General features: G+C 42.7%; 1 protein-coding gene across 2 annotated transcripts in view; it reads left to right on the forward strand.

Annotated features, from left to right (window-relative positions):
- The window catches only part of RIMS4 (regulating synaptic membrane exocytosis 4), a 108879-nt gene that overhangs the window by 59043 nt on the left and 22433 nt on the right, over positions 1-27403 (forward strand). The window contains exon 2 of one of the 2 annotated variants that reach the window (XM_063145900.1): positions 22591-22732. In XM_063145900.1, coding sequence (XP_063001970.1) covers positions 22591-22732 — 142 coding nt within the window. The remainder of the gene's footprint in view (positions 1-22590; positions 22733-27403) is intronic. The other variant, XM_063145909.1, reaches the window with a different exon arrangement.

Raw genomic sequence — 27403 nt, forward strand, 5'->3', positions numbered from 1 at the left:
AATTTAGATGCCGTCGTTATAACAGAAGCTGAAGCTGAAGTGTCCAGCAACTTTGTGAGTAGGATTACACTGGATCAGTTTCAGTTGGTGAGTACTGATGATGTGGACAAGCTGCTTGGACGAGTAAGGAGGACAACTTGTCCTCTCGATCCCTGTCCTTCTTGGCTGGTCACCCAGGGAGGAGATGCAATTAGACTACAACTACAACATATTATTAATGCATCTCTCAGGGAGGGGAGTTTTCCACCATGTTTAAAAGAAGCAGTGGTACGGCCACTTCTCAAAAAGCCCTCCCTGGACCCCCTGGACCTTAATAATTATAGACCAGTATCAAATCTTCCATTTTTGGGCAAGGTGATTGAGAGGGCAGTTGCCTTCCAACTCCAAGCAGTCTTGGATGATACAGATTTTCTAGACCCATTTCAAACTGGCTTTAGGGCAGGATACGGAGTTGAGACAGCTATGGTCGCCTTAGTGGATGATCTCCGCATGAGCATTGACAGGGGGAGTGTGTCCCTGCTGGTACTTTTGGACCTTTCAGCAGCTTTCGATACCATCGACCATGGTATCCTTCTGGAACGCCTGAGGGCTTTGGGAATCGGGGGCACTGTGCTCCAGTGGTTCCGGTCCTACCTCTCAGGTAGATTCCAGATGGTGATGCTGGGGGATAGTTGCTCCTCAAAAAAGGAGCTGTTGTATGGCGTACCACAAGGTGCCATCCTATCCCCAATGCTGTTTAACATCTACATGAAACCGCTGGGAGAGATCATCCGGAGGCATGGGGCGGGGTGCTATCAGTATGCTGATGACACCCAAATATATTTCTCTATGCCTTCAGTAACAGCATCAGCTAAGGACAGTGTGTCTCCTCTGAATGAATGCTTGGAGGCAGTAATGGGCTGGATGAGGAAAAACAAACTGAAGCTGAATCCAGACAAAACAGAGGTGCTTGCTGTCAAGGGCTCTGACCTAGGTTTGGAGGTGTGTCAGCCAGTTCTGGATGGGGCTACACTCCCCCTGAAAGACTGTGTTCGCAGTTTGGGGGTGCTCCTGGATCCGTCACTCCAAATGACAGCCCAGATAGATGCGACGGCCAGGAGTGCCTACTATCAGCTTCGGCTGATACGCCAGCTGCGCCCCTTCTTAGAGTCAGAAGACCTAAAGACAGTAGTGCACGCGCTGGTAACCTCAAGGCTTGACTTCTGCAATGCGCTCTACATAGGGCTACCATTGTACCTAGTTCGGAAACTTCAACTAGTTCAAAATATGGCAGCCAGGTTGGTCACCAGTACACCTAGGGGTGACCACATTACACCAACATTAAAATCACTCCACTGGCTGCCAATTAGTTTCCGGGCAAAGTACAAAGTGTTGGTCATTACCTTTAAAGCCCTAAATGGTTTGGGTCCAGGTTACTTGCGGGATCGCCTTCTCCCATATAGTCCGCCCCGCACACTCAGGTCCTCTGGGGTGAACTTACTTCAGTCAGCTAAAACTAGGCTGACATCAGTTTCCCAGAGGACCTTTTCTTCTGTCGCCCCCAGATTGTGGAATGGCCTGCCGGAGGAGATTCGTAAAATTAACTCTATGTGTGATTTTAAGGCAGCTTTAAAGACTAGCCTTTTCCGGCAGGCCTATCCAGATCAATGTTAAATCATGAATTTTTAAGATGTATTGATTCCTGTTCTAATGTTGTTCCCCGCCTCGATCTAAAAGGAGAGGCGGGTAAGAAATACATTTATTATTATTATTATTATTATTATTATTAATGTCCCTCTGTAACCTTTAACATTGGAACAATTTCCTTTAATATAACTGCCAGAAGCAAAGGCTGGTGGAAGGTTAATGGAATTGTATGATATGGGAAAGTCAGTGCTTCCTTAGGCATTGAGCCCTGTGTAGCTCAGGCTACTCCCTCCTCATTAGGGGGAAATGGCGTACATGCATGTATTTGCACACATGCACATATTGCCCAATGGCCAGGGTGCTGCCTCCCTTCCATTCTACAATCCCTACCTATCTAGATAGTCAAAATTATCAAATGGGCTGGATCTAATGTTACTTAACACCCCATCTGGTCCACTGTCTTCAAGAGACCGAGTGCATGAAGCATCCCCCTGCACCCCTGCTGTGCTGTCCCATCTCTACTCATGGGGATGGATAAGAACATCAGAAGTGCCATGCTGGATCAGACCCACGGCCCATCTAATCCAGCACTCTGTTCGTACAGTGGCCAACCAGCCATCAGCCAGGGATGAACAAGTAGGACATGGTGCAACAGCACCCTCCCCCCATGTTCCCCAGCAACTGGTGCACACAGGCTTATTGCCTCGAATACTGGAGATAGCACATAACTATCAGGGCTAGTAGCCATTGATAGCCTTTGCCTCCAGATCATCCAATTGCCTCCCATGCACACAAAACGTGTCACATCATGCGGTTGGTCTCCTCCTGAAATTGGGATATCAACCCCGTGATCCCATGAAATATGTACATCAAATGACTCACCCCTGCATGTGCAAAGCACAGATAGTGGAGGCAGGGATGCTATGCCACTGGGTGGTGAGGAGCTTCACATGCTCACCCCACCACCATGCACTGGTCTGGTTGGGGAGGAGGGGTATTGTTAGAATTGGTCCAATGTGTCCAAGCTGCAGCTATTTTGCAGTAAGTCAAATCCAATCCAATATGAGATTAAAAGTTCCATCACACCTTGGAAGAAACGCTGGCTACCATCGCTTCTCTGTGGACAGTTACTTCCTGTTTTCGAAGAGGAAGTAAACAAGGTGCAGGAGGACCATTCAGTCCCTTGTGAGCACGCTGCTTCTCCCACATACAGCAGGAGAAAGCAGCAACTTCGGTTTAAAAAATATTTTGGCATTTTTCTGGTTTTTCTTGCGGCGCAAGGAAGACCAGAAGGAGCGGAAGGTGAACGAGAGGCAGACGACGTCATGTGAGCTACCTCCAAGGAATACGCGAGTGCCCAGTAACGAGAGTGCAATAAAACGCTCGTCGGAAGAAGTTTTAAATGTCCTATTGAACATTCTGAAGTGTGTGGGTTTAAAGCAGCCTTCCTCAACCTGGGGCGCTCCAGATGTGTTGGACTGCATCTTCCAGAATGCCCCAGCCAGCAGAGCTGGCTGGGGCATTCTGGGAGTTGTAGTCCAACACATCTGGAGCATCCCAAGTTGAGGAAGGCTGGTTTAAAGGAAATGGCGGACGCTAGTTTAATAACACGCTCTGCTTGAATATTCAGTTCAAGACCAGTTATTGGAGAGAGTAAATAAATGCAATATAGTAAGGAAGGAAGAAGGACAAGGTATGACTGTTGTCTCTTATCAGGCAAAGCAGAGCTAGCTTCCAGTGTTAATTCAGCACAAAGCTGCTGCCAAAACAGCAAGATATGCAGGCCTCTAATAGACACATGGGGAGTTGTTTGCATGATCAGGGTGATTTCAGCCACACCAGCAAACAAGCGTGCCCCAGAGGGGTTTTCTCTAGTGCTGTAGAAGTCACACACCCCAACCCACAGGGAGTTGGTTCACACAATTGTGATTCAGCTTCCATGTGGTGAGTTGCTCCGTCTTAACAAAGCTTCTTCTACCTCATCACAAGATTCTGTAGCATTTTTCAACAGTGTGTGGACCTTTCGGCAGGCTGTCAGTGATTCAAGTGACAGCTCAAAGCATGACGCAAACTGACTGATTGTTGCCCCGAGTTCGTCTCCTGCCATTTTCTATCCATTTTTCCCCACCCCCACCTCCAGTAGATTATTTAAGCAACATCACAGTTTTGCTGCTTCCTGGACACAAATATAAATTGCCTTGCTTCCAGGGCTTATAAAATTTCTCTTCCCATTAAGGAGCAGAACTGTGACATGCCTGACCGTGGCATGTCAGCTCTTCTCCAGGCCTGCTGAACTTGTGTTCAGCTGGTTAAACTGCAATAAGAAATGAGCTTCTCTTACGTTTTTATCTAAACTTGGGCTCACCCAGTGAAATTCACCATAGTTTCAGGATGGACAAAAGAGTACTTTTTCACACAACGCGTAACAATGGAACTGACTACCACAAGATGGATGGTGATGGACTTTGGGCCAAAACAGACATTACAGGCATTAGCAGCTACGAGTGTTTTCAGATTGGGGGGGGATCACATTTCCTTACCGTTGCTTTGCTTCCTCCTTGTCTTCCACAATAGGGATGGGCAGAATCCCACAGGGAAGAAAGAGAAAGCAAGCAGCAACTACATGGCCCATTCAGTGGGCGTTTTTATAGCGCAACCTCTCCTGCACACAGCAGGAAATAGCGCTAATTAGCATTATAGCTGAGAATAAGACCAGATTTTCCTGGTCTTATTTTGTAGCGGGAAAAATGACAGAAGGAGCAGGAGATGCACAGGAGGTTCGCTGCGTCCTCAAAATGACCCGCCAAAATCTTTGAGTGGCCAGTCACAAGCATACTACAAAACTCTCATCTAAAGATGCTCTACGAGTATTTTCTCCTTCATTTTTTTACTTTGGAGTAGGCGCAGGTGGCCTGATCCAAATGTTAAAACCCTCCCTGCCCCCTGCCCACATGATAGGGTTCCAATCTGCTCAAGGATAAAAAAGGGGAAAGAAAAAGTATGGCTGGTATACTAACCTAATGTCTGTTTTGGCCCTTAGATAAATTTATGGAAGTCTTTTCAACAGGTATTAGCAGTGACAGCTAAATGGATAGCATGCAATAAACATGTTCAGCGCCAGTAGGCTGAGTGGCATCCATGGAGGAGAAGTGCACTTGCCTACATCAGCTTTTCTCAAACTGGTCTCCTTCAGTTGTTTTGGACTTCTGCAAATATAATCACAGCGGATGAAGTCTGTTGCATCCACGTCCTCCTTGTGGACTTCCTAACAGACATCTAGCCACTCTGGAAACAGGATGCTGGATTAGACAGACCTTTGCTCTGATCCAGCAGGGCTCCTCTTGTGTACTTTTGACTCGAGTCATTGATTCTGCCTCCACCACACTGCCTATAGCAGACATTCTCCACCAAACTGCTTTGTTTCTCTTAGGCCATAGCTAGATGGGGCAATATCCCGGGGATCACCCCGAATCATCCCTGTGCGTTCACATCACACACAGGGGATCATGGGAGCAGGGAGGGATGATCCCTCCCTTGCCCCAGGATCTCGCCCTACATTTCTAGCCCGCTTTTTCTGCAGTCTCGGGCTGATCCTGAGATCGCAGAACGTGCGTGCGTGAGTCACAGTTTGTCCTGGCTCCTCGTGAGTAACTGCGAGGAGCCGGGAGCCGAGCATGGGGCACAGAGCTCTTCAGGAGCTTTGTGCCCATCGGGGGTAGGGGGGGAGTGGGGAAATTTATTTATTTTTTAAATGTACCATTTTGTGCATGAGCACTCGTGTGCTCCATCTCCCTTAAAAAAAATAGGTGGGCACAACGTCCTTTTCCTTCCTGTACGTCACGCGCTGTGTGTACACATAAAATTGCGAGATCGTTGCCCTCCGACCCCCTCGTCTAGCTGAGGCCTTAAACGCACAAGTAAAAATAAATACACATTGCAAATTAAAAACAGGTGAGCGAAACAAAGGCCTGCATGCAATACCAAGTGAAGACAAATTGCTTTGTAAACGTAGTGTGTACATCAACGTGTTAGGTATTCAAGTTGCTCTGTTACTATTTTTATCCCTTATATTTTGGGCCAAAGGAATACTTTGATTCAGCTCAGAGCGGATGTGTAATTAAATGCCTCCTGGCAAATAGTCCACAGGGGTTCTGTTCTCTGCATCGGAATAAACCAGAAAAGAGAAACAATTTAAAAACAGACACTACCCAAAAAATCCAAGCACAAACTCCCCATCCTGCACAAACCCAAGCAACCACCACCAAGATACTACATTATAAAAGAGGTGGGGACAGCTCAAGACTAGGACTGCGAGGAGACCCAGGTTCAAATCTCTGCTCAGCCTTGAAGCTGAATGGGTGACCTTGGGCCGATCATCACCCCACAGCCTATCCTACCTTATAAGAGAGTTGTGGGAACAAAATAAAAGAGGAAGGGAGAGAATGACTGATGTGCACTTCCTTGAACTCTTAGAGGGAAAGGTGGGATATGACTGTAAGGTAAGTTGTTTGGATGAAAACTTTGAAAATATGGGTTTGAGTTTGCTGAAGAACAGAGAAGCTTTTGGGAGCTCAGTTAGGGTGACCATATGGAAAGGAGGACAGGGATCCTGTATGTTTAACAGTTGTAGAGAAAGGGGAATTTCAGCAGGTGTCATTTGTTATGTATGCAGCACCTGGTGAAATTCCTTCTTCATCACAACATTAAAGCTGCAGGAGCCCTGCCTAGTGCGACCAGATACAAAAGAGGTCAGGGCTCCTGCAGCTTTAACTGTTGTGATGAAAAGGGAATTTCACCAGGTGCTGCATATATAACAAATGACACCTTCTCTACCACTGTTAAAGATACAGGAGCCCTGTCCTCCTTTCCATGTGGTTACCCTAAATTCAGCAGAACAACGAACCCAAATCCTTAAATTCACTGAGAAATCTTGGGATATGTTAGGGTGGCTACATATGCTTTGCTCAAAAAGAAGGAATGTATCACCAAAACAAAAAAGAGGCCAAAAGAGTTTGCATAATATTTGCATATGCTAATCTTCTGTATAGACTCGAATTGGGAAATAATTACTATAAACAGAAATGTGATATATCTCCGTCTCACCACAGTGAGGAAGAAAATGCGACCGGTGTGCCTGCTCAGTCTGTCGTCTGAATGCTAAATGTTGATGGGGAAACTCAAGGCCCAGAAATGTCTTCTGATGATTCCGGATTTGGACGATCCTCTGCAAAACAGATGGCCGTACCCCAACCTAGGTCATCGATCAGACAGCATGCATGTGGGTTGGCTCTGTAGCACAATGACTGGGCACAAGGAAGAGCAGACGTGAGTGCAGGGGAACAAAGCTTTATAGGTCCTTACCAGCACTTTGAATTCTGCTTGGAAACAGACTGGTAGCCAACTTGGACTTGACAACCCTTCAAACAGAGGACACCATTCTGGCCTCAACTCACGCTGGGCTGAGTTAAACTCACTTCTAATCCACTTCTGTACAACTGAAACCTTCATCTTTATTTAATGTAATATAAACAGTTAAAGAACTAATAAATACAGGATCAATACTTGGTAATAGAAGGATGAGAGATGGGTGAGGTGGCTGGATGAGGTGGACACTGGGCTCATCTACACCAAGCAGGATATTCCACTGTGAAAGTGGTATGAAAGTGGTATATAAAAGGCACGAGCCACACTACTGCTTTATAGCAGTATTGAAGTGCACTGCAGGATCTACATTAATGCTTTATAGTGGTACTGAAGTGCACTGACAACTGTTGGAGCCTATGACACATCTACACCAAGCAGGATATCACACTATGAAAGTGGTATATGGTATGTGTCAATGGGCCCCAACAGTTGTCAGTGCACTTCAATACCATTATAAAGCAGTAGTGTGCCTCCTGCCTTTTATATAGCGCTTTCATAGTGGAATATCCTGCTTGGTGTAAATGAGCCCAAGATGAGATGCGATGAAATGGACTGATGAGGTGAAAAAACAATGCAAGCTCAATTTGTAATGCAGAGCAGCAGCACAGGACCCAGGAGGTTTCTTCCAAACTGAGGAAGAGCTGGTGCAAAGCAGATAGAAATTCTTCCTTGGTACAACTAATCTATGCATGGCATTTGGGCCTGATCAGTTGCTAGCAGATCCATAGAGGGTAAACCAGAGCAATTACCAATGCAAAACCTAGTGAGCAATATAACAAATAATATAAGGTCCAATTGGGGCAGAATAGACAAAATAGGGGACTGACCTGATAAGGCAGGGCACAAACATGATAATACTACTCTGAGTGAACCAGGCTACTTGCCACACTAGTTCTCATGGACTAGTGCAGCAGCATTTCAAATGTGGAGCATGCAAGTAGTAACTGCTCCTGCACACACTAACTTCCTTCCCCTGCATTTGATGGCATATGATGTGGCACCTCTGTCAGTTCTTTTTATCAGGCCCTACTATAACTGTTCTAGCCATTAAAATTTTGTAAGTTAGAGATTTTATATTATGTTTTTATTGTCTTGTATTGTAGTATGCTTTTTTTTTTAACAGCTCAAAAACCTTTGGTTATCGAGCATTACAGAAATGCAATGCAATGCAATGCAGACAGGCAGGCAACATAGCCCTTTTATTCATACATGCATATAGTTTACATGTGTGCAATGTAAATAAATCTATACTGGTTGCTAGAGAACATGAGCATGCTGTTCCACTCATGTCCTGCTTGTGGGCTTCCCATAGGCATCTAATCGGCCACTGTGGGCACAGAATGCTAGACTAGATGGACCTTTGGTGTGATCCAGCAGGGCTCTTCTTATGTTCTTAAAACAGGAAACCAGTTACAGGTGGGGAAACTGATTTCCCTGCCTTTTCCCTAGAAATACAGGAGAGGGCAAAACCTGCAGAAGCAACTAAGCATTCTGGCAGCTAAGCATTTTGTCCACGTTGTGCAGGTCTGGGGCTGATGAGAACTCACTGGGGGTGTACGCGGTCCGCTTAACTTCTTCCAGCACTATACAAATGCACAGTGCACTTCAAAGAAAAAGAAGTAATCTTGGAAGGCCAGCTCATCCATTTTAAGCCAGCCATTTTTTTTAATTCAACCTTGAATCAATACCACTTAATTTAGCAGATATGGACGGCACCACTCAGAGAGATATTTCCACAACCCACTCAATTAATTTCCTCCTGTAGCATGGAAGTGGAAGCCAAATGTGGACCCAAATGGAGAAAATGCTGAACGGTAATTGCAGCAGATGGAATTTTAAATAAGGAAGTGGGGAGCCAAGAGAATCGAGAAGGAAGAGAAGGATGGAGGAACTGCAACCAGATTGAAAGGAAGCAATATTGTTTAGGGCCCGGTCCAGCCCAAAACAAGAACTTCTAAGTCATGGCCATGCTGGCTGGGAATTATGGGAATTGCAGTCCAACACATCTGGAGGATGCTGCGTTGGAGAAGGCTGTTCAAAGTCTTTTTGATTTCAGTGGGCAAGGTGTGCTCAGGATTTGGCTGATAGTTATAGAATGCATTCTCTAACTCCTCTAAGTGCTTCACATACATTATTTCAGAAATTCGTATAACTTTCCTGCAAGGTAAATCTTTTGATTCAGGATAGGGGATGGAGGTATGAAGCAAGAAATGAATATTTGCCTAAAGATTACTCATGAGTTCATAGCTGAGATTTGCAAAAAAAAATAAAAAAAATAAAAAATTGCAAGGTGGGCTTCCACCTCAATGGATATATTTTAATCACTGTACTACGCCAGCCTTCAACAAGAGGCAAGCAAGTTCACAGGAGAGTGGAATCATAAACAACTACAGATTCAATCCTTAAATATGAAGTGTTTGCATCTGTAATTGCTGCTCTGACTGGATATGATGATACACAATAAAATGATTAAATTAGAATGTATTGACATTTTGGAACTGTGAGCTGGTCTTAAACATATTTTGATGCATGTCCAAATTGTGACATACAATGTCCTGGAGAACCTTTGGCAGTGAGCTGAGCCAGGATGTAGCGACTCATAATACTGACACATGATGGGTCATTCAATGCACCGATTCACCATGCCAGCCATCATCCCTTAGTGTTGGTGATGACACTATAGAGCCACCATGATGTTGTTGTTTCAATGGTTGTCCTTATTTGGCTGGAATGAAGAGCTAAAGAATGCGCAATGGATTTATCTGTCTTTATAACTAAAAAAGGGAACCTGGCAGATTTGATTCTTCAGCTAGTTAGAAACAGAAACTGTGGGGCTGTTCACACAACACACTAAACCATACTCAGTGGTTGAGTGTCGATTGCTGTTGAACTGTGGGTTATTCATTGAACCATGTGTTGTCTGAACCCAGGGTGGCTTCCACAGGTTGGCTTGCTAAACCACAGTTCAACAAACAACCCATGGTTCAACAATACGCATGCTCAACCACTAAGTGTAGGTTAGCGTGTTGTGCAAAGCCTGTCAGTATCATAGCAAATGGCCTGGCCCCTATACGACCTGTCTGGTGCTGAATCCCTGTGGCTGCTTTTACTCTTGGGTTTGTTATCAGATTGCTATCTGTTACTTACAAGCTAGATAGTCAACCTGGTACCCTCCAGATTTTTAGGATTACAGTCTCCGTAATCCCTGACCATTGGCTATGATGGTTGGGGTTTATGGGAGTTGTAGTTCAAGACTTCTGGAGGGCACCAGGTTGACTACCCTTAAACTAGATCAGCAGCTGGAAACATTGGGCAGTCTGTGGGGCAATTTTGAACCCCTAGGAACTACACTCCTGCTGTTGCCACATTCCTGCCACTAAAATTTGGCAGGATAGTGGCAGAAAAAAAATCAGTGGTTTGCCACCAAACTCCTTCAGCAATCCAAGTCAAAGACTCAAGAGGGCCCTATTTAGCTTGAAAACAAGCTAATTTGAAACTTTTGAGTCACCATAGTGGTTTGCTTCCAAATTAAAAGGGCAAACTGCTATTTTTTTCTGCTGCCACTGCCAAATTTGGGTGGCACAGGGTCAGCAGGAGGTCAAGGCCAGAGGAGTCACAAGTGGCCTGTGGGTTGTAGTCATGCTCATCTCTGAGGTCAATCATCCAGATGAGCATGAATACTACACTAAATTGCAATTAATTTCAAATGGGCGTTGAAGTTCCTGATCTCCTCCCGGCTGTGTTCTTTGGTGGCCTTGCCCATTAATTTAACTACTAGAAGTTGCATGTTTTAATTGCAAAGTGGGCAGGGGATATATGTCTCGTACTGCCATAAGAAAGGAGATCAATACCCACACAGATAGCCTGTAACAAGCAAACAAAGACAAATTGTTTCCATGAAGTGCATCATCATTCAGGAGACCCAGTGATAGCCATAAGAACATAATTCTGCTTGATCGGATCAGGCATCTGTGTACTCCAGTACTTTTGTCTCCAACAGTGGCCAGAAAATATTCAGCAAGCATGCAAGGTGACGATGGCCATCCCTTCTTGCTTGCTGCCGGTGAATGAGATTCCTATACACAGTGGCTCTGAATACAGTGGCTGCATTTCACTGTCACTGCTGATACAAACTGATAGACCTACATTCCTTCATGAATGTTTAAGCCGACTAAGCTTACAGGCCACCCCTGTCAGAATTTGCAACCACAAGACGTAGTGATGGCCACCAATTCGGATGGTTTTAAAAGGAGGTTGGATAAATTCCTGGAGGAGAAGGCTATCAATGGCTACTAGTCCTGATGGCTATCTGCTGCCTCCACTATCAGAGGCAGTAAGCCTATATATACCGGTTGCTGAAGAACATGGGCTGGAGGATACTGTTGCTTGTGGGTTCCTGGTTGACATCTGGTTGGCCACTGTGAGAACAGAGTGCTGGATTGGATGGATCCTTGATCTGATCCAGCATGGCTTTTCTTATGTTTTTATGTTCTCACTTTTGGGGGATAATGAATTTTATATGAAATATGCATTGTGCAAAGTGATATTTTCCTTTCTGTCAATACTCTCACCATTTCTTGTTACTTATATAGTCAAAAGGACTTGATGACTCTGCTAGCTTCTCACTGTGTCCCTTTGGTTTTCCTTTGGGAACTATTTCATCATTCATTGCAATAGAATGACTGTTTGCTTTCCTTTACACTTCTTGGGAGCGCTGTCATCAGGTTTGCAAAACAAGGCTCTCAGAAGCCTCCTGAGAGGCAATTTTGCTTTAAAATAAGGTGTACGCATCCTGCACATATTTTTTTTAAAGAAAAATTGCTGGATTTTTGCCACTGCTGTGCTATCAAATTTTAACAGCATTTTCTGTGGCAAGGCTGTGGATGTTTGGGCAGCGGCGGGGAGGGGTGCAGCCTCCAGTGAGTTCTGGGATGCTGACTTGGCCCCTGGCTCCCCTGCCATATACCATGGCCCTAATCCTGATTGCCCCTTCCTTGCTGCTGTTATGTGAGGCATTTATCATGGACATCATTCCTTATTCATTGTTGTTTACGGGTTCTTTAGACAATGTCATGACCCTCCAGTTTCGCTTCTGTGTCTAACCAGAACTTTGCAAGATTTTTTTTAGTGCAGGGAAAATGCAGCATTTAATTATGAAAGTGAAAGAAAGCACAATTTCCTCTTGTGTATTTGCTCTGTTCCACTATACCACAGTGCCACCTAGAGGTTATGTAGGGGGAAACCAGGAAAGGAAATACGGCTCATAAAGTGCTCATATCTCAATTCTGCAATGAAATTGAAAGTACAGTGGATTAACAGCTGATTAATGGGCTTGTGTAGAAAAGTTATAAATTTGAAAAGAAACAGATGTGTGAAACCTAATCACGCATTTCATGTATAATCTATGTTGGCCCTAAATCTACTTTTACAAATGAAGCACTTCACAAAGAAAATGAACTAAACATAAGTAAGCTGTATATACATTGCATTTTTTGGCATAAGTTATCCTTGCATTGCTATTAAAACTTTCTATCTATTCATGTGGGACAGGGTGATTGAGGAGAATTGAGTGACAGAAGGTCATGGAGACTAGGACTATCTAGCAATAGGGTCAGAGGTCTCATGAACAGGAGCCAATGGTTTGCTGCCATTTTAGCTTAATGAATGGTCCATCAGTGGACCAAATAAGAAAGCCAGAGATTTAAGAACATACTGTAAGAATGTAAGAAGAGCCACGCTGGCTCAGACTAAGGGTCCATCTAGTCCAGCATTCCATTTACACAGTGGACAACCAGCTCTCAAGCGGGAACCCACAAGCAGGACCTGGGTGCAACAGCACCCTCCTGGCCATGTTCCCCAGCAACTGGTGTACAGTATATAGACTTACTGCCTCTGATACCGGAGGTAGTTTAATCTAACCATAGTGTAATCATTCATGGTTATGTAGGCAGATCATTTTTATTATTAAAAATGAAGCTGCAAAACTGATCAGTAAAACTCAATAGTCATTATAGCCATTCAGTTTCCTCTACAGCAACAATTCCAGTTTTCAAAGGGGGTATGACAAACAAAACAATGCATTGTGTTATATTTTTACAAAACAACTTGCCCGTCTTAGGTTGGATATTTTAGGAAGTATACTTGGTATTGCTGTTCGTTGCCTTCAGAAACAATCGGCTTTTATTTTTGGCTAAAATACATGGTGTTTTTTTAAAACAACAACATTGGTTTGTATACATCATCCTGCATTTAGCAGAAGCATAGATAAATGCTGTCCATAACAAGTTTTCATTTATTATGGTCAGAGCTCCTAAAATAGGAATGGCCCATAAACATGAACAGGTGCCATCTCTAAATGGTAAAGAAGAAAGAGCTATACAGGTCATTTATGCTCCACCTCTTCACCTCTGGAAGACTTTCCCATTCTTCCTATGGTTTCAGAAATTTCTCTGGATGCTGCCAACATGGTTTTTCTACTTTCTCCACATCCATGAGTATAGAAACTTGGTGGAAGGAAGAGCAATTCTGAGCATGCCAAATTCTGCACCATGCACTAGACTGGATGCATGGGTACGTTGAATGCACATGGTCAGCTAATGTTGCACCACATTTATTGTCATTACTTATCCTTAGCCTCAATCCACATTAGATTGTATAGGTCCCAGAAAATCCTGGATGCAGTGTGAAGGAGCACATAACGAATGGAAGCCCTTGGATATAAAGATCTTTCCAGCAGGAAATTCAGAACACATTAGTTTTTTCACCTGTAAATAACAGTTTTTATGGGTCTGGCTTTAAGATTTATTTTTTGCAGTGGTGAGTGATGGCTTTAAAAGCCACAAGATGAGAGAAAACCACTTCGCAAGCTGCCTTCCTGTTCCCCTTTATGTCCTTCCATCCCCAAATCACAAATTCAAGCAGACTGCTGAGGTGACATGACAGTACAACCAATCTACCCACAGTCAGTTTTGAGATGCCATCTCAAAATGCCTTCTTAGACACACAACTGAGGATGTTCTGTCTGCTCTAATCCGAGATCTCAGCTGTTAAGATTTCTCAAATAAGGGACACTTTGGTACTGTTGTATCAGTGTTCTTATGTTCTTAAATGGGGGACATCTGTGGTGTCTTATGCAGTGGTGGTGCTCTGTATATGGAGGAAGCCCATTACCAGGGAGTGATTGTGAGCATTTACTCTTTATCAGTCTGCTGTTTCTCTGCTTCCCATCTGGCAGGGGTAGAGGGAGGCAGCAGAAGCAACAGAAGGAAAATAGGCAGTGCAGTAGCAGCAGCAGCTGGGCCAGGTCATGCCTTTCATCTTCTGGAACCATGTGTGGCACTGATAATGTGGGAGGGCAGCGCATGAATCCAGATGCTACCTATGGGTTTGCACACCACTCCTAATGTTGCTGGCACCATGCACGGATTGAGAATTGGCATCGACACTGGTAAGAGTGACTGGAGGTGTTGCAATGCTGCCAGTGACAATATAGCCACGGTCATATAAGTGCCTATAAAAGTTTCAGAACTGCACTCCGTATCACAGCTGCAAGAGCAATGGATGCTCTAGATTAGGGGGAGAACTTTTCCAGCAATGTATTCTTGCAATTTGAAATGATTTGGAAGTTGGGTATCCCATCAGAGCAGATCAGCCTTCCCCAAAGTTCAGATATTTTGGACTTTGACTCCTATCAGCCTCAGCCAGTACGTTTAACGGTCAGGAATGCTGGGAGTTGTAGTCCAAAACATCTGGAGGCTACCAGGGTGCGAAAGGCACAGTGACGTGAAGAAAGAAGCCTAGATTCTATGCAGAGTATTATAGCAATGCCACATTCTGTGTTTCATACCTTTTATATAGAAAAAAAATGGTTTAGTAATTGTACAGTTAAGTAATCAGCTGGTAAGGCCCACACTTGTAGGAAAACCTGAGTAAAGTTAGAAAAGGTTTTATTTATTTACTTATTTATTTGATGCATTTTTAGTCGCCTTTCAAGGTGACCATCTTCCCAAGGTGGCTTTCAACATAAAACATACAATTCAAAGAATAAACATGGCCATCTTTTTTCTGGGGATTCTAGCACATTTTGTGGTATCAAAAGATACTATTTTATAAAGCATTCAGTGTTACATTATTCACTTATTGGATAAGCGTTTATTTATTACAATTTATGTAGTTTTTTAATTTTTAATTTATTTATTTTGCCTTCTATGGAATTCAAAGTGCTGTACAAGGGATTCCCAAGCAGTTCCCACCTAAATTCTAGCCAGACTGAGACCTGCTTGGCTTCAGCAAAGTTACTACAACGTACGCACTCAGACTATGACCTCTGGATTATGAGTTTGTCATCGATCTAACTATTAATGTTTGGAGACTTGCAGCCCACAGGCTTGGTGCAACCCTCTGAGAGGTGCATTTGCATTGGACCACTCCCCCTTCTCTGTGGTTTTCTTGCTTGTGATTGGGGAGGGAGAGCAACCATAGAATTTTAGAATTGGAAGGAACCATTGGGATCATCTAGGCCACTCTGCTGTTCAATGCAGAGTCTACATTGTAAAATGCAACTACAGCATCCATGAGATGGCCATCCAGCATTTGTTTAAATTTCTCCAGTAAAGGAGATCTCACCACCACATGAAGCAGACTGTTCTACGGTTGAACAGCTTGTACCTTTAGGAAGTTTCTTACCATTAGAAGAAGGGGGGGGAGAGAGAGAGAGAGAGAGAGATGAATGAAAAAGAATTCATTTCCTCAGTGCTCTTCTCTTTCTCACTGCTCTTGAATCTCTGAACCATGATTAGCTCAGAAAGACAAACTCAGCCTCTTGAGCCTGATAAGCACACATCTTGTTCTTTCGTCTTTCCCTCTTCTCCCTTTCTCAGGTCCACTCAGCAAGGAAGGTGGGTGGGTAAAGTGGCGGCAGAGGACTATGTGAAAAACTTATTTTTTCTTTACATACGGGAAGAGGGAAACAGAAGAAAGGCTTTTCAACAGACTGTTTTGAGGAGAGGAACAATCTCACTTCTTTCACCTTCTCTTGAAATAGTCCAGTGGCCAAGGTGACAGTTCCTACTACATATTGGCCCCATTCAGAAGATACCTTAAACCATGGCTTTAACCATGGTGGTTAAGCCAGAAAGCTGGGCCATGTTCAGAAGACACCTTAAACCATGGCTTTAACCACGGTGAATAAAGCACAAGGCCTTATTCACCGTGGTTAAAGCCATGGTTTAAGGTATCTTCTGAACACAGCCTGGCTTTCTGGCTTAACCACTGTGGTTAAAGCCATGGTTTAAGGTGTCTTCTGAATGGGCTCACTGAGGCCAATACACAATTGTCTTACGTGGTGAGACACTCCTAGAGCAGACTCTTATCCCTTGCCGAGCAAAAGAGGCAGACAGAGAGAAGAACCTTGCGTTCTTATGGCAGGGCACATTTTGAAGAGAATTCCTAATTCATTAAAAGAATTTTGCAGCCCTTTGTCAGCATTATGGTTTAAGTATTGCATGTCAGCTGAAACATCCCAGCTTCCCGACGTCAGCCAAAGCAATTAGCATTAATAGTACTCATTATATATTCATTATATAACATAATTTATTCTAAGAAACATGGCCTTTGAGAGCGGCCGATGAAAATAGAAACTGTTAATTTTCAGGGGGTGGGCTTTTGAAGTCTAGTTCCTCAGGAAAGGGAATCGGTGGCATCAAAATTATTCTTGCTACTGGAACGTGTGGACATGGGAGTGGGATCTTTTCTTTGTAAAAATTGGCTATTCCAGTACAAAAATGTATATCCCACCCTTCTGGTGCCTGTGCACCACTCAGGGAAGCTAACAGCAATAAGTATGGCATAGGGTTTCAAAAGGAGTTTGTTCAATCCATTTTGTGTTCCTTCGCACAGGCAAGAGCAAGAGAGTAAGCCATGTGCTTCCAGAAATGGAGGAAGGCAGAGAGAGAGGAGGGTGGAAGGAGGGGGAGGAACAGGAAGGGGGAACCTGATAAATTCTTGCAACACATGTTAGAATTGTTAGAATTAGAGTAGAAAATGATGGTTTTCATTTTATTTATTTATTTATTTATTTATTACATTTTTATACCGCCCAATAGCCGAAGCTCTCTGGGCGGTTCACAAAAATTAAAATCATCATAAAACAACCAACAAGTTAAAAATACAAATACAAAATACAATATAAAAAGCACAACCAGGATAAAACCACGCAGCAAAATTGATATAAGGTTAAAATACAGAGTTAAAACAGTATAATTTAAATTTAAGTTAAAATTAAGTGTTAAAATACTGAGTGAATAAAAAGGTCTTCAGCTGGCGACGAAAGGAGTACAGTGTAGGCGCCAGGCGGACCTCTCTGGGGAGCTCATTCCACAACCGGGGTGCCACAGCGGAGAAAGCCCTCCTCCTAGTAGCCACCTGCCTCACTTATTTCATGAACCCACTCCCCATAAAGCATCTTTCAGAAAGGGATGCTAAACTTGGAGCTAAGCTCATAGTAGAATACTTGGAAGTCTCCTTCCCGAAAAGCAACAAGGCACTTAGGATCACCTCATCATCATTTTTATTTATTTATTTATTTGTTTATATTCCACCTTTTTCTGAATACTGGGATTCAAGGCGGCTTTACAAATTAAAACATGTACAGTTAAAACAGATAGAGATATACAAAAATTTAAAAATGATTAAACATACTACAATATTAAAACATTTAAAATACATTTTTTTTTTAAAAAAATCCAGTATATAAACAAAACATGAACAGAGGTCCAGACTATTCCCCAAACACCAGGATGGAAGCCAGTCTAGCTTCCCTGGGAAGGGAGTTCCATAGCCCCAGGGCAGCCACAGAGAAGGCTTTCTCCCATGTTCCCTGTTCCCACCAGGTGTGGCTGTGATGGTAGTGGGACCGAGAGAAGGGCCTCCCCTGAAAATCTCAGAGGACGGATAGGCTCATAAGGGAGAATACGGTCTTTTTTTTAATTTTCTACACTATATAAACATACAACATTACAATAATAATGATAATAAAAAGAAAACATCAAACAACTGCTACATACATATTGAATAAATGTTGAGTACATATATGTTGAATAAGTATTACCTATACATTATCATACTACAACATAATCATTCTTAACATAAAAGTGCACCCCCCACCTCAGGATCTATTCCTGAGTCCAAAATCTTATCGTTTCTTCTGCTGGCGGTTTCCCACTTCCCTTAGTAAACACGAATATTAGGAACTGTTTCCAGATTCCTTCAAACTCATTTATTTTAGTTACGCCTTTTCTCCACTTAATGTTACATGTCAATTTATCGTTAATGGCTATATCCCATACTTCTTTATACCATTCTTCAATAGAATATTCCCCTTGAATCTTCCAGTTCCTGGCTACCATCAATCGTGCTGCAACCAGCAAACTCGATATCAACTCTATAGTTTCTTTTCCACACTTTATATCTTCAAATAGTGACAGTAATGCAATCTTTGGTGTTTGTTCCATTTTCATTCCCACTATATCTTCAATTTCTGAAAACACCATCTTCCATAATCTTTGTACATATTTGCATTCCCACCACATATGTAAATACATTCCTTTTTCCCCACAACCTCTCCAACAATTTGCTGAACACTGATCATTTATCTTATTCATTCTAATCGGGGTTAGGTACCACCTCCACAAAATTTTAAAATAATTCTCCTTTATTCTCACTGACAAACTTCTCAACACTCTCTGTTTCCATAGTCCCTCCCATCTCTGTCACCCTATTTGTACCTTCAAATCTGACTCCCATACCATTTTCTCTGAGTTCTCTCTAAACTCCTTTTCTAACAATATTTTAAATATTTCACTCATTAACCCTTTTAAAACTATACTACCTCCTTTACCTTTTTCCTTATTTACTATTAACTCTTCAAACTTCGTCATCTTTCTGCAAACTCTATTATCTTTAATCCACTTTTTGTTCCATTGTTCTAATTGCCCATATTCTAACCAAGATAATTTTTTCTCCTTTAACAATTTTTCCATATCTTCTCTTGTTTTTATATCTCTTAACCAATCCTTTAATTTCATTTTATTTTTCTCTTTTAATATTTTACATAATCTACCCTTCAGATCCTCTGGGAAATTCTTTAACGTTATTATCGGTGCTAAGGGAGAGTTGCTCGGAAGCAACTTCCCTTTAAATTTACTCCAAATTTCCCATTGAGTCCTCAAGAGTGGATTATCTATACTTCCAACCCACTTTCTCCCTCCATCTTTAAAAAAGACATTATCCAAACTCATCTCTACATTACTTATAGTTTTTTATTCCATCCAGTGTAAATCTCCTACTCCTATAATTGCTTCTACAATATGTCTTAATCTATTTGCTGCGTAGTATAATTTTATATTTGGGGGACCCAATCCACCCTTTTTTTGGCTTAGATACCAATTATTTTTATTCACTCTTACTCTCTTTTCTCCATTACAATATTTATTAATAATATTTTGCCAACTTTTTATCTCGGTTTCTTATATTTTTACTGGTAACATCCTAAACACAAAATTAATTTTAGCTAAAATCTTAATTTTTATTAAAGCTATTCTTCCAAACCAAGATAAATTTAGTCTTTGGAGAAATATATGGAGAATACGGTCTTTCAGATAACCTGGACCCGAGTCATATGGGGCTTTATAGGTCATAACCAGCACTTTGAATTGAACCCGGAAACAAACTAGAAGCCAGTGAAGCTGTTTTAACAGGGGAATTGTATGCTCCCTGTAACCAGCCCCAGTCAACAATCTGGCTGCAGCTCTTTGAACCAGCTGAAGTTTCTGAACACTCTTCAAAGGCAGCCCCACATAGAGCATGTTACAGTAATCCAAATGGGATGTAACTAAGGCATGTGCCACTGTGGCCAGGTCAGACATCTCTAGGAATGGACACAGCTGGTGCACTAGCTTTAACTGTGCAAATGCACTCCAGGCCACTGCTGAAACCTGGGCATCCAGGCTCAGGGCTGAATCCAGGAGTACACCCAAGCTGCGGACCTGTGTCTTCAGGGGGAGTGTAACCCCATCCAGCACAAGCTGAATCCCTTTTCCCTGATCTGCCTTTCGACTGACCAGGAGCACCTCTGACTTGTCTGGATTAAGCTTAAATTTGTTTGCCCTCATCTACTCCATTACTGCCGACAGACACTGTTATTATTATTATTATTATTATTATTATTATTTATTTATTTATTTATATAGCACCATCAATGTACATGGTGCTGTACAGAGTAAAACAGTAAATAGCAAGACTCTGCCGCATAGGCTTACAATCTAATAAAATCATAGTAAAACAATAAGGAGGGGAAGAGAATGCAAACAGGCACAGGGTAGGGTAAGCAGGCACAGGGTAGGGTAAAACTAACAGTATAAAGTCTGCACAACATGCACTGGTTTAGTACCTTGGAATCTGGTGGAAAGGAGAAGTAGAGTTGGGCGTGTGAATAATCCATAGCGGACAACATCCACATGCATATCATTCCCTATGTTTTATTTATTTATTTATTTATTACATTTATATCCTGCCGTTTTTTCCTCCAAGGAACCCAAGGCGGCATACATAATCCTCCTCTTCTCCATGTTATCCTCAAAACAACCCTGTGAGGTAGTGAGAGTATGTGACTGGCCTAAAGTCACCCAATGGGTTTCCATGGCTGAATAGGGACTAGAACCCAGATCTCCCAACTCCCAGTCCAACACCTTAGCCACTATACCACACTGGCTCTATGGTGTAGATAGAATTGGCTCAGCTGTTATTAGACTGCAACCTGTAATTGAAATTATGGCAAATGAAACTGCAGATGCCATTGGTAGCCTAGCTGCTGAACAAAAAGAGATCAGACAGATGGTGTTACAGAATCACATGGCCTTAGATTACATTCTAGCCAGTCAAGGCAGAGTCTGTGCCCTTGTGGGTAAGGAATGTTGTGTATACATACCTGATGACTCACAGGAAGTAGTTGACCATGCTACATTTTTTTTTATTATTATTATTATTATTATTATTATTATTATTATTATTATTATTATTATATACCGCCCTCTAGCTGAAGATCTGTGAGATGGCAAAAGCTGTCCACGTAGAGCCCTGGTCCATCTGATGTTGGTTTAGCAATATGTTTGGCTCCATTGATGCTAAAAACTTGCAAATAATTATGCTTGTGCTTTGTGTAATCATTGCTTGCATAGTAATAATCTGTGTAATCATTGTTGATAAAATGCTGTATTAACTCTACTACTAATGCTGTCATAAAGATAGAATTGAAGCAAATAGTGTTACGTAGAGAGAAGTGCTTGAGGAAAAGAAAGAAAGATAAATTGATCTATTGATGGCAATGCAAGTTTAATGTGGTTAGTGGGCCTAGGAGGCTCAAAGGGGTGGGGGGCTGAGAAAGCAAGTCCACAAGCCTTGATATACCTGCTCTGTATGTTTGCCTCTGGATGTAGTTTGGTTCTTGCAAGTGAACTGCATGATGCGATTGGAATGATGTATGTGCCTGAATGTGCAGTAATGCTGAAACTGCTTAATTGGAAGGACATGCTTAACTGGAATATAGTAAAAGACAAATAAGCTAGATTGATAAGGAAGACTGACCATCCAGCTCAGTCTGACATTGCTGGAAGAGTTATAGGCCATCTGTTGATAAGTTATAATGAAGAAGTTTTCTTTGATCTGTCTTTATTTTGTTTTAGAACTTTGCCAACTGCTAATTGGTTAAGATGCTAATATGTATAAATATACCTGCCTTTCACACTGCCAGTTGAGAAGATCTTTGTCTTTAGGACTTTCTCCATACAGCTGTATTATGGTCAATAAAACAGAGTTGCCTTACAACCAAAGTGGATTTTTATCCTTGACAGATGTCATCAGTATACTGGTGACACCACACCCCAAACTTCAGGACATCCTCTCCCAGCAGTTTCATGTGTATGTTAAATAGCATGGGGGACAGAATGGAACCCTGAGGGACTCCATAAACCAATGGCCAAGAAGTTCCTCTGCACCACCTGCTGGGTCCATCCCTCCAGGAAGGAATGGAGCCACTGTAAAACAGTGCCTTCAAGTCCCATCCCAGTGAGGTGGCCCAGAAGGATACCATAGTCAATGGTATCGAATGCTGCTGAGAGGTCCAGCAGAACCAACAGGGACACACTCCCCTTGTTCAGTTCCTGGCCTACGTCATCCACCAAGGCAACAAAAGCTGTTAATCATATTTCTGCCATGCTAGAAGGGATTAATCGCTCATAGTTTCCAGATTCCATTGTTGTTCTAGTTTCCTAAGTTCTAGTCTCCCTGTTAACTCTATTTGTCTATTTTGTTTCATTGACATATATTATTCACACAATATCGAAAAGCCTAACCACTTTCCTTCACTTTCTCTCTCCCCCTCTTCCTCCCTCCCAAATGTTCTCTCTCCCCCCCTCTTCCTCCCTCCCTCCCTCCCTCCCTCTCTCTCTCTTCCCCTACCCCTCTCTATGTCTCTCTTTGCTTTAGAAGGAGATGGCCGGAAACTCAAAGGTGCTATCCAGCGCAGCACAGAAACTGGCTTGGCTGTTGAAATGCCAAGCCGGACGATCCGACAAGCCAGCCATGAATCCATTGAGGAAAGCATGAACAGCTATGGATCCGAAGGAAAGTAAGTTAAAAGTGGGGAGCAAGATTATAGTCATAACATTTCGGACAAATATGTGTTTAAAAATAAGTGATTTTCTCCTTCCCTGGAAAAAGACAAATCTCAAGCAAATGCTAGTGGCTCAGCTTTTTACCTTTGACAAATATAACCACCCCGACCCATTAAAAAATGTGTGTGTGTATATATATATATATATATATATATATATATATATATATGGCCTTTTCAGACAACACGCTAAGCCATGGTTAGGCTGCCCACCATTTTATAACAAATGGGTTAGTGAGAGTGTTTAAACTGTGGTTATGTACCCACCATGATTAGGAATGGTTCACATGACATGCTAAGTCATGATTCACATGGCACACTAAGCCATATTGTTTAGCTCCAAATGCTTAACGTGGCTTAGCTTCTGAACAGGGTCATAGTTATTATCAGCAAGCAGGCATCACAGACATATCTTAAACAAATGAGACACCCCAAGAATCTCCATTCATTCAGAAGACACTCTAAAATATAGTATACTGAATAATGTCCTCTCCTTTATCTACACCACAAATACATTAGTGAACTAGAGTTGACATCTTCGTATATATCAGCAGCAGATAACCTCTTTCACCACGTGGGCCAAATTCCATTTGGGAGCTATGTTCCAGTGGAGAGTGGGGCTAAAGGCAATAGGGATGCAGGGTGGGGGAGGAAATATCAGAGCATCCACATAGAGTAGTTTAAATCTCTTACTGCCAGTAACGAAGTCCTAGGAGAGAAGGCATTTTAACTTGTAGCATGGGGAAAAACCAGGTAATCACCAAATGATAGGTGGTTGGGGAAAATGTGGGTAGGGCCAAAAGAAGGGGGTGTGGCCATCAGGGGAAACCTGGAGGGTCAGATTGGGACCCAGGATTTGACTCCCATCCCTGTTTTAAAAGGTATTCAAGGGTGACTCAGTTCAGACAACACATTAGTCAATGCAGTGTGGAAACCACTCACAGGTTGAGTTCCTACGGGGTACTCCCCACACAGCATGTTCTAACTCCACCGTTGTGTGACTGTGGGCTACCGTAGAGTTGAGTAAAATGCATCGCAATGTTTGATTGCCAGTTCTTCCCCCCTCTTTCCTCCCCCGGTCCTCCCGATAGTATCCCATCAGCCATTGCTGCTAAAAAAACAATCCCAGCGGCTCTCCTAGAGTGGCACTCGCTTCTTTCGCCTCTCTTGCCAGGGAACTCTGTAGCCAGTGAGAAAAGTCAACTCAATGCAAGGGAAAGCTCCATGGAGCCCGCCACACAACATGCAACACAACGGTTGTGGAGGAACTCTCCTCTGCACAGCGTGGATATTTTGCATGGAGTGTTTTTGCAAAAAACACCATTGTTCATGGAGTTTTCCCACCACATTTCTCAATGATGGTGTTAAAACTCCACCGTGGAATTCTAAAACCACCGTTGGTTGAGTAATGTGTTGTCTGAACTGAGCCAATGAGACCATTGGAGGATGGTTTAGTTCTGGAGATCCAGCCAGGATAATTGTTGTTGTTGGTTTTGTTATTAGGCATCATCAATATTTCCAAGCTGCTACAGAGATAGAAACACTGCTGCTCTGTAATTATAATGTAATTTATGTCCTCCATGAAAACCTTTCTCCGGGGAAATAATTCTGCTATGGAATTGCAGTTATGCAGCTCTACTCCCTGTCTATATTACAAAATCCAGAGGATTAGGAATTACATTTTGTCCTTTTGGCAGTGCAGGAAGAGAATTATTATTATTATATTTATTTATATATCACCATCAATGTACATGGTGCTGTACAGCGTAAAACAGTAAATAGCAAGACCCTGCCGCATAGGCTTACATTCTACTAAAATCATAGTAAAGCAATAAGGAGGGGAAGGGAATGCAAACAGGCACTGGGTAGGGAAAACAGGCACAGGGTAGGGTAAAACTAACAGTATAAAGTCCGAGCAACATTCTTTCTTTTAGGTTTGTATAGCTCAGCTTCTTGGGAATGATGTACAAATATCTTGGATCATCTGTGCACCACCATTGCATGGTCCAGCTGCTTTCATATTCAAACCAATCAGAAAAGGTGTGTGTGGAGAGGTGAGGGGAGCAACAGCATAATCCCCAAAGAAATATAGTACCTTGGTAAAAAGTTACTCCATTTTAATATCATGCACTTGTTAATGTCAATAGCATGCAACTATCCTCTTATAATAAGGAAAGATAACGTTTCTCCACACTTGCAAGGGTTAATATAACAATGCCTTGGCCATCAAGTCATGGGGGAGGTTGGTTATCATGTCCATAAGACGGTACCTCTGATGCACCACCCTTGAGGCCTTTGCCAGGACAGCTGCACAAACCTTTAATTATCATTAAAGTGAAAGGGTAATGTTCCCAGTGGATTTAGAAAAGAAAAGACAGGTGTGTTATAGCTGTGTGGATTCTTGCACATTTGTAAATGTTCATTGTTATTCTTGCCCTTTAACTTGGTCTGAAGTGTATTGATTGGTAAACATGCAAATAGTTCTGGGGTGTACAGGTCAAGGGAACTAGTGTAACGGCTGCTGATGTCACAAAAGAACCAATGGCCCGGTGAATCAGCAAACAAGCGGTGTTATTATCTTGCGCACCTCCTCAGACGAATAGTATTTGGTAGGGTGACCATATGGAAAAGAGGACAGGGCTCCTGTATCTTTAACAGTTGTATAGAAAAGGGAATTTCAGCAGGTATCATTTGTATGCATACAGCACCTGGTGAAGTTCCCTCTTCATCACAACAGTTAAAGCTGCAGGAGCCCTGCCCTCTTTTGTATGTGGTCACACTAGGCAGGGCTCCTGCAGCTTTAACTATTGTGATGAAGAGGGAATTTCACCAGGTGCTGCAGGCATACAAATGACACCTGCTAAATTTCCCTTTTCTACTCTTGTTTGCTCTTCCACTCCACCCCGGCCCTACTCTCCAGTTCATTGGTTGCTCCTTCCCCCCTTTAACAAGACAGGTCCTGTCAGATGAGTACTTCAACCAGACCGCCTTTCTGCCTGGCAAAAATGGAATGACCCTTTAGTCTGGTTCTTTGGGGGCATTGAGAGAGTACAATCCTGTCCCTGCAGAGATTGGGCATTGTATGATTTTTAAAAAATGCTTCTGAGCCTGGGATGCAAGATTTGGATTTTATATTGAGGCTTGGAGCCAGCTGCTGGGAGAGATCGTTTTTCCCTGCCAGGACCTGATGCAATCCATTCAAGCCAACAGCCAGGCTCCTGTCACAGCACATGCCCCCAACAAAGGAAAACATGCTTAGGGAAAATAATCTGGGCTTTAGGCATTCTAGGAAAAGGTGGAAAAGCCTGGGGAAGAGGTGGAGTGTCAGCAGGACAGGCACAGTGTCATGTGGGTACCGTGCTTCAAATCTGCACACCAGGCATGGCGAGAGTGCACTAAATTATTGGTGTGATGGAGCTCCAAGGTGAAAATTTTCAAACCCAGTTACCTTCTGCTGCCTCTCAGCTTTCCCATAATATCCCTCCTGCCCATGTTGACAAAGTGTGGTTTCAGGGATGCAAATGGATAGATAGATTCAGAAAGCTCTGAGACGTGATCCCTTAGGTTTATTCCATTCACCCTTTGCTCCCTAGCAAATAATAATAATAATAATAATAATAATAATAATAATAATAATAATTGTTACCCGCCTCTCCCTCTGGATTGAGGCGGGGTACAACACAATAAAAAACAACATAAAGTACATAAAACTAATTCAAAGATTTAAAACCAGTGCATCATTAAAAGCAGCACACCATTAAAAAGGGCATCTTAAAATTCAGCTGGGTAGGCCTGCCGGAAGAAATCAGTCTTTATGGCTTTCTTAAATTCTAGAAGACTGTTAAGTTGACGAATCTCTCCCGGCAAGCCATTCCACAAACTTGGAGCAGCAGAAGAAAAGGTCCTTTGGGTAATAGTTGTCAGCCTTGTTTTTGTTGGCTGGAGTAAATTCTTCCCAGACGACCTGAGTGTGTGGGGCGGATTGTACGGATGTAGTTGATTTGTTGCAGCGGAGAATGTTCTATCTCCCTCACCGCCTTTTCATGTGTGCAATTAAGAAAGGCGATTCAAGGGGCAATTAATAGTCTATTCATCACTCATCCCTACCCACGTCTATCAGGAAGCAACGAAACTGGCCAAAACTACAAAAATGGCATTTTAATTCAGATTGCTGGGAATGTTTATGCTTAGCAAGAGTTGTGAGTAAACCTTATAGGAGGACCTCCATTGCTGGATTACACAGTTTGTGTGGAACCTACACTTTAATCCCACTTTCAGCTAATTGCAGAAAGCAATGCCTCAGCAATGCTAAAAGGATGTAGTGTGGAAACAACGCGGATTTCTGGCTCCCAATATCAGCTGGCATGTACTATGAAAGGCATATACTGTAAAACGCAATGTTGGGATAGCCTCCCTTCCAGATGTTTGGACTACAAGTCCCATCATCCTGGATGCCCCATTGCAGAAAGCTGGAATATAATTTCTTTCAGTCAGCTATGTCAAAGAAGATTAGTGTTTTCTGTATCCTTCCATGGTGCCGTTGTACGTTTCATAACCTGTGGCCGGAAGTAGGAAGTTCCGACGAGGAGATCATGTATCTCTGTCCCTCCACGGTTCAGTTCCTGA

The sequence above is a fragment of the Elgaria multicarinata genome, chromosome 1, assembly GCF_023053635.1.
Source record: "Elgaria multicarinata webbii isolate HBS135686 ecotype San Diego chromosome 1, rElgMul1.1.pri, whole genome shotgun sequence".
In the NCBI taxonomy this organism is placed as follows: Eukaryota; Metazoa; Chordata; class Lepidosauria; order Squamata; family Anguidae; genus Elgaria; species Elgaria multicarinata.